This window comes from Lutra lutra, chromosome 8 (assembly GCF_902655055.1).
Source record: "Lutra lutra chromosome 8, mLutLut1.2, whole genome shotgun sequence".
Taxonomy (NCBI): Eukaryota; Metazoa; Chordata; class Mammalia; order Carnivora; family Mustelidae; genus Lutra; species Lutra lutra.
In genome coordinates, this window is record NC_062285.1 from 130,567,906 (window position 1) to 130,582,271 (window position 14,366).

Consider the following 14,366-nt stretch of genomic DNA (forward strand, 5'->3'; position numbering starts at 1 on the left):
CAGCTGGGAGACAGTGGTTCCTAAGCTTGCCTAGCTTCCCTCTTCCTTCCGGGCCTGGAGACCAGGGTGATCAGAATGTCCCATTCCCCCCTCACTGGTGTCAGGCCAGCCTCTGGTAGGGAGCTGTTTGGAGGCCAAATTACATTTGTTCACCCCTCAGCTTCAGAGCACACACACACACACACTCCCAGGCTGGTGGCATCACACTATCCATTCACTGTCCTTTACCCGGACTCATGCAACCAGGGTGCTGGGCACTGGGAAGTAAAATTCCTTGTTTTACTTCTGACACAGGTTCAAAGGGGAAATGACTTGCCCAGTCATGCATTTAATTAAAGACAGATCTCATTCCCAAGCTAAGGTGCTGGGATTCCTTCCCAATCCTGTGTGTTCTTTACATGGCTCCCAAATTTCCCCACCATCTCGCTTTGATCATCAAACACTATGTAATGCCATTTATTAACTCTGCCCCTCCTACCAGCCCAATATTAGATAATTCATAGAAGGGTCATTGCCCTTCTGTTCTGAAAGGCTACTGAATTCTGCTGTTCTCAGGGAGCAGTTTGCTAATCAGGTATGGGGTATAAGGATTGGAGTAGTTTGTCTAACAATTCCCCTCCCTTCCTTCTCTCTCTCTATGCTGTGAGAGAGCTCTCTTCTCTCACAGAAGCACTCTTCTCGCTCAGCACTGTGCTTCAGGCTACCAGGATAAAATTTCAGGATTGCAGGTTAATATTTGTTATATTTGTTATAATGAATATAAGACTCTATTCAAGTGACATGTACTGAGCATTTACTGTGTATCAGGCATTCTGCTAACCCTTTGCATGGAACAGTCCTCATAACAACCCTATGAAGTAGATATACATTATCCTCTATTTTACAGGTGAAGCAGCCCCAGACTTGGAAAGGTCATGTAACAGTCAAGTTCATAGGACTAGAAAGTGGCAGACGCCAGGGAAGCTATAGAGCCTTTGCCAACAGGGAGATTACAGAGCAGTGGAGCTGCAGGCTGATTCACCATTCCTGCCCCCTTGGGGGCCCACCCCACCCCATCTGTATGTAGTTTCCCCAGGGAACAAAAAGAGGTTAGTTTGCATTTGTCCATTTGACATCCAGCAGTGTAGCTCTTGACTTGCAACATCCTGCAAAGGGTGCATTGAAAACTCTTTGTAGGAGGGAAGGAGGAGAGGCCAGAGAGGGGAGCCTGCCTGAGTTTTGGCACTGGTCCCTGGGTGGCTTTGTTCTGGTGGATTAGAGAGTCTACCCCAGAGAGTCAGACGGGTGAGCAAGGGCTCCCTTAGAGCAGAACTAAAGGAGCTTGGAGAACGTGAGGATTTGAGCCACCCTGTCTCACCTCTCTCTTCTGTCTCAGAGTTCCCACCTCCTCCCCTCGAACTTCTCACCCAGATGAAAGGCGGGCAGACCCTCTCCCATATGCTAATTCCAGAACGTCTGGTACACATTACAGGCCTAACTTGAGTGTGCAGAGACCCACAGGTGTGTGTGGGGGTATACAAATGTTAAGGGAGCTTATTGCAAAATCAAACTTGGAGATAGCTGGAGCGGTTGCCAAAATTGGTCACTCTAATCTATTGGGACCTTATCTCCGGTCAGTACCATGAGAAAGCCATGGGCTCTGCCAGGAGCTGCATTTTATGCTGTGGAGACAGGCTCCCAGGCTAACGTGGCAGGGGACAACACGTGGGGAACATTATGTCCCAGCTGGCCCTGGGCTGGGTGGAGCAGGGGTGGGGGGAGATCCATGGGAAGGCCCACTGGTCATGTGCTTTGCATGTCCTGACTCTGGGCAGGACAGATTTGCTGGGCAATTGGAATGCTTGGCCCCTGGGGACTTCCTTCCTTCAGTGGTTTGTCTAATCAAATGAGCACTATTGCAAGGTCTCGCCTTTGAAGCTCCAGCTGGAAGCCTCCCTGCCCTCCAGCTTACAGGGAGCCATTCTCCTCCTTCTCAATGCCTGTAACTCTTTCTGGTCTGGGTATCTCAGCTAGCCCTCAACAGAGATGGCCTGCATTCTCACATGCACTGCTTCCCCTGCTAGACAGCCCATTCTATAAGAGAGAGACTTCTCTTTCATAGAGAAAGAAAGACTTTGGTTGCCCTTGGTATTTCAGTCAAGTATCTAATGTCTCTGAAACTCAGTTGCTCGGTCTGTAAATGAGAATAAAGTTGAGGGTTTAAAGGAGTTCATGGTGTAAAGCAGCATCTAGCACAGTGTTCATCTCCAGGCATGCCAGACATATTTGCTATGACGGTGACATTTCCTGCTGTCAATGCCGAGTGAAACCCAGGCACTCCACAAGAAATATTCAAAACCCCCAGATTCAGAAATTTCTTTCTTACATTATTTGGTTCTTCACCCCAGGGAAACTAACTTCTTCGAACTTTTGTGTGCATACTACCAAGATGGGATGTCCAGAGGCTTATAGAGTCCAATGTGCTGTGTGTCTACACACGACAGAACTTTATTCAGCCTTAAAAAAGAAGGACATCCTGTCATTTGTGACAACATGGATGAACCTGAAGGATATTATGCTAAGTGAAATAAGCCAGACACAAAAAGACAAATACAGCATAAGCTCACTTTTATGTGGAATCTTAAAAAAAGTTGAACTTCTCACAGAAGCAGAGTAGAATGATGGTCACTAGAGGCTGGGAGGTGGTGGAAATGGGGAGATGTTGGTCAGAGGGTAAAAATTCTCAGTTCTCCAGAACTAGAATGAGTAAAGTCTGGAGATTTAATGCATGGCACAGTGACTATAATTAATAATACCAGACTGAAGACAAGAAAGTTGCTAAGGAGAATCACACACACACAAGGTAACTCTGGGAGGGACGGTTGTGTGAATTCTCTTGATTGTGGTGACCATTTCACAATGTATACAGATATCAAAACATCATGTTGTTACACTCTAAACATACGCATTTTTATTTGTCAATCTCACTTCAATAAGCTGGAGAGAGAGAGAGAGAGAACACAACCCGCTTAGTCTGAAGTTCAAACCCAGCTTTAAATCCCTGCATTAAGAGATAAGGTTGGGCAAAGAGATGGAGAAAGAAGAGGACTAAACCTTTCCCTCTGCTGATATGAATTCCAGTAGAACTAGTTTTAAGATAACTTTTACTGAATGTTGCACACCATGTACTACTCTAAGTCACTTAATTCTCAAAAACACCTTATGAAGTAAACACTTGCCCCATTTTATGGATGAAGAAACTGAGACCCAAGGAGCTTAAGTGGCTGATAAGTAGCAAAGACAAGGTTCAGACTGGCTGGTTGTTTCCAGAACCTGAGCTGACCATTAATCCTCCAATGCTTTGACGGGATTAGGTCACCTTTAATGTCTTTTCCAATTCTGAGAGTCTATGATTCTCTGATATCGGGGCATTACAAACCTATCACGACCCTCCTAAATTTGTCAAACCAATTCTCAGTCTCTATGAATATAGACCTAATGATACTTATAGGGTCGATATTTAGGTCAAGATGGGATTATTATAAAGAAAAGATAACAAAATGAGTACAATCTGCCTTTACCATATGGTTAAATTCAGAAGTGACCCTAAAAAAAGGCAGCACTGTACTTGTCAGACCTTATCGTTCACAATGCACAAACGTTTTGATTCTGCATGCAAGTGCTACAAGCCATGCTGAAATCAAGATGCCTTCAAATTCAAAAGGAATGAGAACTCAACTGGGCAGCTTAAGTCACTGGACCCTAGACAGGGCCTTGATCCTCACTCATGAAGCAGAGAGGACATGAAAGGGAAAGACTGACAAGGTTGTACTGAGGCTCTAATGGTCTGGGTCTGAAAGACCTCGAGTGAGGATCAAGTTGAAACATTTGCCAGGAACTCAAGGAACAGCCTCGCAGAGGAGAAGCTGCTGGCACAGGAGGGAGTGTGGAGAATGTTTTTTGAAGGCCACACTTGATGGCACACACAGAGCAGTGCTCTTAAGCATGGTTCCTGTTAAAGCCAGAGACGCACCATCCATCACTGAGGAAGTGGGGGGTACGATGTGATCCACCCTTGCTCCCCCACGGCATAATTGAAAACCGAGTGTGGACAGCAATTCTCACAGCGCTTGGCTGCGTTTCCTCATTCAGCTGTTGAGCCTCTCGGGAGAAAAGGGTTAAAAGAGAGGCCAGGTAAATTAAAACCATCTGCACTGATGGTTGCACACAATTAGAACAGCATTCCCCTGAAAAAGACAGAGGCTCCCGAACTCTGTGGGTCCAAAAGACCCTTTATAATGGTGGAGGTCCTTGTGGACTATCTACCCCCACCAGCCAGTGCCCACTTAAAACAAAATAAGGAGAAAACCCAGATCTTAGTGCAAATGGGAGGCACTTAGATGGGATACCAATGAGGTGATGTCTGGCTTTTTATTAATTACTATAAGTAAATTAATAACACATGCCAGGAACTAAGGGAGAGACATTGTCCTGTTGTAAACCCTTGGAGACCACCAGCCATCCTGGGCCCATGTGCTCTGAGAACCAGGGGGATAATGGGATTGGGCCACAACTTGAAGCCCCCTCCTACCCTCATCAGCTCACACAGTTAACAGAGTTCTCTCAACAGATCTGAACCCATGTGAGACTCGTGGTTTTCACCTGGAATCACCCAGTGGGGTCAGCCTCGTTATGGTCACACCAGTGGTTCTGACGACATGCAGATAAAGGAGGCACAACAGCCATAAATAGCATTTGGCTGTATCAGAGGTCCTTGGGCATGAACTTGTGAAGCCACAGTGAGAGACAGCACAGGTTGGACTCTGGAGAAGATTCTCCTGCCTGGAATCTTAGCTCTGCCATTTGCCAACCATATGGCCTTAGCTAAGCCACTTTACCTGTCTGGGGCTCAGGCTCCTCATCTATTAAATGGACATAAATAGTTCCTGTCTCACGGGGCTATCATGGGAATGAGGTGGGTGACTATTAGAAGAGGATTTCTCAACTTTGGTACTGCTGATATTTTATGGCCGAATGTCTCCGGGGGTGGGGGTAAAACTGCCTCCAGTCGAGAACTACTACGTTAGATTATGTTATAGATAAAAATGGCCAAGTATCAGCATTTTCATACAGTGCAACTTAGTAATTATAAAGTGTTTAGTTAAAAATCTAGAATTTTTGTGTATGTGGTTATATGCCTTATCTGGGGTAAAGGAAGCCAGTGCTTTCAACAGATGCTCAGAAAAATAAAAGCATGGAGAATCCTGGCCTGCGTTCTAACTTCCACCAACCAAACAGAATTTATGAGTCTTGTCTGTAAGATGGGTGCAATAATGCCTACTTCCTTGGTTCTTGGGAGGATACAGTGAGGGGAATGTAAGTGGAATGCTTTTACATACTGAGAAATGTCCCAGAGATGTCATTAGAATGCTGGCCAGCTGCCTCCTTGGAATGTGGGGGCTGAGGTTGGTGAGGGAGGCAGGACCCCTTTCACAACCAATTCTTTGGATTTCTGAAAAGGTGTTGGGATATGACAGGAGTATATATCTGGTGCAGTGTTGTGGAGATGTTGGAATGAGCGATGTGACTGGCTGGATGGAAGGTTTTTCTGTAAAGGCACGAACGGTGGCTCAGACAAAAGATGAATAGGTGGCTTTACCTGGAGTGAAGGCCCTGGGGTGGGTAGGTCAGTGACTGTGACTGGATCAGATCCCCACAGAACAAATACCAGCAAGCTTTTGGAGCCCTGGTCCTCTCTCATGACATTCCTTCTCCCACAGATGTACCGAGGCTTCACCAAGATGCCCCACGTGCAGTATATCCACACAGAAGCTTCGGAAAGTCTCTGTGGCTTGAAGCTAGAAGTCAACAAGTACCAGTACCTGCTGACAGGTAATGGCCAACTCTAGCATCTAGGCCAGGGTTTGGCCAAGGCCTACCAGTCCTTTGCTTCAGAAAGATAGAGAAGTAGCAGTTGATGCAGACGTGTCCTTAGGACCTTGGCCACCCACCCAGTGAATTGTAAGGAGTATCGTGTAGAGTGCATCTCGCTTGGCTTGTGGTGGGAACTCGAGGTTCTGCACGGAGACTGGGTTTTAGTCTTAGCTCCACCACTGGCCCCGCTGAGGAAATATAATTTTGCGTAATTTTGTAGTTTCTCAGCTTTACTATATTATATAAATAAAAAAGGATTGCTAGTACCCATTCCTCTATACCTCACAATCAATCTATTTATTGGGTCTATCTTTGAAAGTTGCCCACCTTTAAGCAGTCAATGTGGTAAAGGAAAGAAAAGGTCAAAACCAAGCAACCACTGATGAGGGAAGGGGCAAGTTGACCTTAGTCTTAGCTCCAGCACTTCACGGGTTTAAGACCTTTTGCACATCTCTTAACCTCTCTGAGCTTTGTTTTCGCCACCTCGAAAATGGGGACACAGTTTGGTGTTGGGCAGGGTGAAACAAAATCATAGGATTAGAAAGTACTTAGCATAGTACCTGGTCTAAGGTGGGTACTCAGGGGGTGAGGACTCTTTCGTGGCTGGGCTCTGGACAAAACAACTCTCCTTTTGTCCTCTTTCCTCCTCTAGGCCGTGTCTATGATGGTAAGATGTACACAGGACTGTGCAACTTTGTGGAGAGGTGGGACCAGCTCACCCTTTCCCAGCGCAAGGGGCTCAACTACCGGTATCACCTGGGCTGTAACTGCAAGGTAAGCCCTCGAGAGGGCAGGCAGGGGCAGTGCTGGCTCACAGCCCCAGAAACATCAGTTCCTGCGGTACTGGGCACTGGGCCCTTATGCTGAGAAGGGCATGAATGTTGGGCCAGGGCAGAAGGGCAAGTCTGAACAGGGGTGGTGAGGAATGTTGCCCCCAGGCTGAGCAATGAAGAAAGCGGGGGGGGGGGGGGGAGAGGGGGGAGAATGCCTTTTTGCTGTCATCTGCTGCCATCATGCAGCCCACTTGGCAGCTGCAGGGTCACAAGGACTCTTCAGCATCCCTGGCCCCTCCTGTGGTTCAAGGTTGTGGCAGGTGCAAGACCCTTACGCTGACAGGTCCTGTTGAGCAGTCTCAAGTGGACTCACCAGGGAAGTTGCCTCACTGGTGGCCCCTGCCACAGGTGGGCGAGCTGGCACAGGACTGCTGATACCAAATACCGCAGGACATCACTCTTCAATCAGGCCTAATTCCTTGACTCAAGCACAAGGCCATGGCACACAGCCTTCCTGCTGTGGGAGGGAGCTGCCCTGTTCTCTCACTAATTTTCACAACTCTGTGTGGTTTTAATTACTACTATGCTCATTTTGCAGATGAGAAAATAGAGGCTCAGAGAGCTCAAGTAACTAGCCCCAGGTCACACAGCTCACTGAGTCTGGTTTCTCTCCCAGGGCAGCTGGATGCCCAAAGTTTTAATCTTTTTAATTCCTCAATTCCCACAACAGCTGAGATCGTTCATCCTTGCCTATTGCCATTGAGGAAGCTCTCTCAAATGTCTAATTCCACCACTTTTGGGCTCTGTAACCTGGAGCAAGTTACTTAGCCTCTCTGAGCCTCTATTTTCTTATCTGTCAAGGGAACTCAATCTGTGTTAAGAACTAAAGAGAATAACATAGAGGCACTGAGCAGAATATCTGGTACACAGTGGTACTTAGAAAGTGTTAGTGAGTGTTACTTCTGTTATTTTCACTAAGGGACTGATGTGGCTGGGCTCCACCTACAGTGGTATGCACCTAGACTTGAGGAAGCATCAGGACTGGGTCCCCCATGACAGAGCCCACCAACCTTTGGATATTCTCTAATTGCAGATCAAATCCTGCTACTACCTGCCTTGCTTTGTGACCTCCAAGAATGAGTGCCTCTGGACCGACATGCTCTCCAATTTCGGCTACCCTGGCTACCAGTCCAAACACTATGCCTGCATCCGGCAGAAGGGTGGCTACTGCAGCTGGTACAGAGGATGGGCGCCCCCGGACAAAAGCATCATCAATGCCACAGACCCCTGAGCACCAGACCCTGCCCCACCTCACCTCCCTCCCTTCCCGCTGAGCTTCCCTCGGACACTAACTCTTCCCAGATGATGACAATGACATTAGTGCCTGTTTTCTTGCAAATTTAGCACTTCGAACACTTAAGGAAAAGTCTATGCTGTCATATGGAGTTTATTTGGAACCATCCTCCTGGCCCCACACTACCCCTTCTTTTTGGCCTTGACATCACCCATTTCCACGTGGGAACTTTTGGTGCCATGCCAGAAAGAATGAGGAATGTACACTCCTCTTCTTCGTGATAATATAATCTATTTTTTTAGGAAAACAAAAATCGAAAAACTACCCCATTTGGGCATTGTAACACCTACCCGTCTCTCTTCTTCCCCACCTCACCAACTCCCAGACCCTTCTCCCTTGGACCTTCTCCTCCACCCCAGTACATAAAAGACACAGACAAGGAAGTTGCTGAGAGGTCAACCGTTTCAGGATCAGTCCAGGGCAGCAAGCAGATAGACTCAAGTTACGCAGAAGATCTTATACACCAAGGAGATGCTACTGCATGTCCCAATCAGACTGTGTCTGTCTGTGTCTGCACATAAGAGTGAGGGAGGGAAGGCAGAGACGGCAGGAGAGGGTCTGAGAGGATGCAGCACACACAGTTCCCCCAGGCCAGTGCTGCTGGGGTTGACCAGATGTTTCTGAGTCTGGAGCAAGCAGCCAGGCCAGAATAACAGAACTTTCTTAGTTGTTGAAGACTTAAACATCTGCCTGAGGTCAGGAGGCAATTTGCCTGCCTTGTACAAAAGCTCAGGTGAAAGACTGAGATGAATGTCTTTCCTCTCTCTATCTCCCACAAGACTTCCTCCTGGAAAACTCTTTGGTAGATTTGGCCAGGAGCTTGCCTTTATGTAAATTGGAGGAATACACACACCGTACACTATCCACAGATATAGCCAAGTAGATTTGGGTAGAGAATACTATTTCCAAAGTAGGGTTTAGATCACCTAGGGGGATGTGTTTGTATACACATTTGCATATACCCACACGGGGACATAAGCTAATTTTTTACAGGACACAGAATTCTGTTCAATGCTGTTAAATATGCCAGTAGTATAATCTCTTCTATTTTGTTGTCGTTGCTTGTTTGAAGAAAATCATGACATTCCAAGTTGACTTTTTTTTTTCATTTTAATTAAAATTTGAAATTCTGAACACCCTTGACATCCCTCTAACTGGGGTCAGCTGACCTCTGTCCCTCTCCTTTTCTCCTGCTTCATGTTTGGGGCCTTCATTGAACTGCCTTACTGGCTTGGCTCAGGTGGGAGATGAGAGTTAGTGTGGGTCAGGGGCCCCAGGCACAAGAGGGAAAGCTGCGAAGTGTCCTGCCTCAACTAGATGGCCACTTTCCTGGGTTACGAGACAGCCTGTTCTTCTTCCCACAGCTCACTGGTGGGCAAACACCATCTCCTGAGGTCCTTACCTCATGGGATTAAAATCAGTGGTCACTGGGGAAGCCTGACTCTGCAGTCAGCTGTAGGGATTTTGTTGTGTTGTTGTTGTTTTTTTTTTTTTTAAATAAAACTATAATATAAGTTCTCTGATTAAATAAAATTATTTTAAGTATTGAAAGTGAGATGCCAAGTGTAGGTGATAATGTATACTTTACAGAGTTGGGGGTGGTAGGTTGGTAACATTTAACATGATTGCTCTGTCTCTTTTTTCAGATTATGGGTATTTATCCTCCTAGTATTTGTATCTTCAGTTCATTCCACTTTAGGAAACAGAGCTGCCAATTGAAACAGGAGAAGAAAAAAAAAAAAGAAGCAGACAACACAGTGTAATGTCTTGCGTGCACAAACACACACACACACACTTGCACAAATGCCCAGGCAAGGTGTTTGGCAGAACCCCTCAGTGGGAAGGCAGTACAGGCATCTGGCTTCTGTAGGATCCATTTTATTATCTTGTATCTTTCACCTATGGTCGTGCCATCTGGCAGGTGGAAAATGGGAGGTTTTGCCTTCTCAATGCAGCAGTATAAGCAAAAGGAGCTGAGGTCAGCAGGCCAGAGGTTCTTAAGAAGTAAGCCCCAGCCTTGGTGTTCTGAGAATTTCTTGATTTCAACTTCAAAGTTTTCTAAGGTGGAACCCCTGGTCCAACTCACACAAGCCCTCCCACAAATGGACAACAGCATCCCCTCTATGAAGCATCGGTGATTCTTGGTCCCTGGTGGGGCCACCTCCACTCACACAAGGCGGGACCTGGGGTGAGGCTTGAGCATGAGTCATCTGAAGTTTCCCTGCAGAAATGTTGTGGAACCACAGTTCCATCTGTCAGGCCCTGGCAAAGAGACAGCAGGTTCTGGGCAAAGAAAGGTCCTTTGCAAAGCGATGTTGGCAGAGGGCGGTTTTTGAGCTTTCTATAAGCTATAGCTTTGTTTATTTCACCTGTTCACTTACTGTATAATTTAAAGTCATTTATGTAGTTGAGACACTTCCGTATTTCAATCATATCGTGAACGTTTTATTTTGCTAAATCTTGTGTCATGTGTAGGCTTTAATATGTGTACATTGTGTTTAAGAGAAAAAAAATGGAACCCACATGCCGCCATTTTCCTGAATCAAATTCTACAGTGGAAATGAGGGTAAAATACTTCTACTGTGCAGGCAGCTCGACTGGCGAACTGGAGAAATGAGAAGGAACTAGCACTTGAGATTCATCTGTCCCCCTCCCTTTATTGGCATCCTAGTGCTTTCTGGAGTAGCAAGAAGTACTTGCTATTTTCTTCTGAAAATAGCAAGTAATTCATGTCCTTGCTCTGTATCAACTGGCACTGTGCAGTCTGCTGGTCAGTCCCATTCTTCTTCCCCTTGATCTTTGACCACCCAATTGGGAAGCCATGATTTCTCCTAAAAATCCAGAGCTATGGGAGCTGTGATTCCAAGACCTCTTGGCCTCATCTGGCCATCTCTTCTGCCTCCCTATCCACCTATCTAGAAAGCACTACACCCAGCCTCTCTCCTCTCAGACCTGTGTTCCATGTGGCTGGGTAGATAATACTGGAGACTTGTCCTTTACTGTCACTCAGCTCCAGACCTACATCGTGGCAGTTTAGGTATAGCCCATGAGCACCAATTTTCATATGATGGTTCTTGAACAATTTAAGAAACAATTGGAATAACTCTGTCTCAGAGACACTGTGGCCCCCTGGGAGACAGTACCCTCCCCTGCCCTGGCCTTTCATCTTGTGTTTGATGGTCGCCAACATGGATTACCCCAAGATGGCACCTGAGTGTTTGGCACCTGGCTACTGAAAGTAAAACTATCACTACAAAAGTTTCACACAAGGAAAACACTTTAAAAATCTGATGACAGATGCAAAACAAAATGTGGGAGTGTAGGGGAGATGGATATCAACAGCCTCCGAATTGGCTCTTGGGAGGTGTGAGGAGAGGAAGAACTTAAAGACCAGTTCCTGCTTTGAGGGGAGGGCTTCATAGATTCTCCCAGGCCCACACCTTTCCCTTTAGCCAGTCTGCTGTCCTGAGACCCAGAAGTGATGGAGAGAAACCAACCAGAGAAAACCCTGTCTGGAAGGAATGTATTTGTTGCTAAATTTTGTAGCACTGTTTACAGTTTTCCTCCATGTTATTTATGAATTTTATATTCCGTGAATGTATATTGTCTGTAATGTTGCATAATGTTCACTTTTTATAGTGTGTCCTTTATTCTAAACAGTAAAATGGTTTTATTTCTATCACACACCTGCAGTCTCTTGCCTCCTTATATCCTGACCACCACTGGGAGTAATATAGACAGTAGAGGGCCTTGGAAGCTGGTCCTGCCTGTCCTGACTTGTTCCCCTCCATTCATTCACTTCAACAGCCTGGGCCCACCATGCTCTTGTCCTTTCCCAAGGCTGGAACAATTTCAAGAGTGGCATTGTAGATTTCCCTCTGACTGCTAATCCTGGCCTGAGCTTGCTCCCTGATTCCACAGTCAAGGTTCTCCATAGCTCTACAGAATCTGGATCTCTATCTAATTAACTATTAGTAATGTGTACAGGTATTCCCAGACCAGACATGGCTTTCCCCATTTTCTTCCTAAGAATCTCACACCATGGAAGTGAGAGGGGACGGCTGAAAACATCAGTGTCCAATGCCAAATGCCTGCCTGAAATTCCAAGTGTGGCTCAGCCTAGTGGGGAATGCCAGGAAATCAAGAGGTCCCACTAACTGGTGAGCTCCTCCCAGAGCTTACATCTGGATCTATTATCCTCAATGGGCTGGGTTGGCTCCAGACCCCTCACCCAACTTTCATTCCATTGTTGACAATGTTCCAGGGTATAATGCCCCTATTTTAAACTACTCAACTTATATCACCTATCATATGTCAGGCATAGCACTCTCTACACATGAATACATTAAACTTCAAAAACCCAATGAGGTTGCCCCACTGTCCTCCATAGTTTCCAGCTAAGGAACCCAAGTCTTGAGTTAATTCATTGCTCAAGGCTTAGTACACTGGCAGTCTAGGATTCAAACTCATTCTGGCTTGATGATAAACCTTGACTTTTCTCTACTGTGTTCATGCTTTGTTGGAATATGCCAGATTCCACAAATCTTCATATTCTAAGCAGCACATCCTGGATTCTAAGACTCTTACCAGATCAGATATAAGGGAAAGATAATCAATGGAAACCTCTTCACTTGTTTTGACTGCTCTTCCTTGGAGCTTGCATTCCTACCCATCGGTGCCTCCAAACGGAATCGTCCAGGTCAGCAGCCTGAGCTTGGATCCTACATCCAGGCCGCAGTCCCCATCTAGGACATTTGGATACTGTGTTAACTACCCTGTTCCCCAAGGTTCACATTACTCACGAGGCAAGCATGGGTCCATGGCCCAGCATTCCTTTGACCAATTTAAGAAGACACCAACCACACAAGCACACACATCACAGGCTATCTCCAGCTGCACAAAACTCTTCTGCCCAACTTCTTCTGGCTGTGGAATGGAGAACTCTCCACCCTATCCAGAAAGATGTTAGCCTCCCCACCCAGCTGTCCTCCAAATGAGAGGCTCTACCATGTGCTCCAAGCTAAGCTTCAACCATTTCCCAGAGACAACCTCAGGTACATCCAAAAGTCAAAATGCAAAGAGAACATACAAAGAAACTGCCCTTTGGTGATCAACACCAATAAAATACTACTGTTTTTTCAAAATGCAAAGAGAACGTACAAAGAAACTGCCCTTCAATGATCAACACCGATAAAATATTACTGTTTTTATTGAGATGAGAGTTGAAACCAGGTTCTGCCCAGGGCTCAAGGGAAACAACTTCCAACTTTTGAAACATCTTTTATCTTTATTATCAAACTTTGTCTCCAAAATGCCAGCTCAAGTTGTCCCCAGATTTGCTGAAAATTCCCAATATCCCAAGGAATGCCATCTACCTTTGTCATTTACCCTGCTACCTGAAACTTCACCTAAAGTGTTGATTCTTTCCCTAGGAAAGCCAGGCATTCCCACAGGACACCACAACTCCTCCTTAGAGCCCAGGTAGTCAGGGAGTGACCCCTTAGCTCACTCTTCCATCCAAAGGGATGGAAAACATGGACATCTGTGTTCATTCCGTATCAAGAAGTTAATCAGAGTAAAAAAGGGCACTCACCATTGGCTTATGGTTGGGAAAGAATGTTTGTTCCACAAGTGGGAACTTCTCAGGACCCAAGGAATGGAAGATCTTAATGAGTTGAGAGAACTAGGAGGGAAGAAAAAAGAGCATTGGTCAATCATTGTTATCCAGTGTGGTGGAACCTCCCACTTGATCCCAGGCCTCAAGTAACTGACTGTTCTGAGCTGAGCTGCAGTAGCTAGTCCCTGTTTACAGGATAAAAACCAGATTCTTTGGCCAGAAGTTCATCCTCTCAATCATCTGGCTGCATCAACCCTTCATTTCTTCCAGGCCACTGAGTTTAGCTCAATTACATTTAGTGAGCATTTACTACACACTCAACATTTCACACAAGCACAACCCGCTGACATTCATGTCACAATCCCAGCCTGCAAAGCCTTTTTTTCTAGAGAGGTAGGACTATGTAACAGTTTATGGTGTAGACTATGGATTCAAATTCTCCACCACTTACTAAATGTGTAGCCTAGAAAGCAAATCCATTCGTAAATGGAAAAAATAGGAGATCCAGTAATACACAATGTATGAAAAGCTGCCCTTGGTCCCTAGGAGCACTCAAATGTTAGATCCCAGCTAACATGTTGAACAACATGGATTTGAACTACACAGGAACACTTACATGCGGATTCTTTTCAGTAAGTATAGTTCAGTGCTATAAATGTATTTTCTTTTCCTTATGATTTTCTTAACAACATTGTCCCCTAGATTACTT

At 45.8% G+C, this 14,366-nt stretch overlaps 2 protein-coding genes across 2 annotated transcripts in view; one reads left to right on the forward strand and one right to left on the reverse strand.

Annotated features, from left to right (window-relative positions):
• The window catches only part of TIMP3 (TIMP metallopeptidase inhibitor 3), a 57,697-nt gene extending 45,973 nt beyond the window's left edge, over positions 1 to 11,724 (forward strand). The window contains exons 3-5 of the mRNA XM_047742765.1: positions 5,760 to 5,871; positions 6,566 to 6,687; positions 7,780 to 11,724. Of these exons, the coding sequence (XP_047598721.1) occupies positions 5,760 to 5,871; positions 6,566 to 6,687; positions 7,780 to 7,977 (432 nt within the window). The 3' untranslated portion in view covers positions 7,978 to 11,724. The remainder of the gene's footprint in view (positions 1 to 5,759; positions 5,872 to 6,565; positions 6,688 to 7,779) is intronic.
• The window catches only part of SYN3 (synapsin III), a 459,720-nt gene that overhangs the window by 291,177 nt on the left and 154,177 nt on the right, over positions 1 to 14,366 (reverse strand). The window contains 1 exon segment of the mRNA XM_047742754.1: positions 13,634 to 13,723. Within this exon segment, the coding sequence (XP_047598710.1) occupies positions 13,634 to 13,723 (90 nt within the window).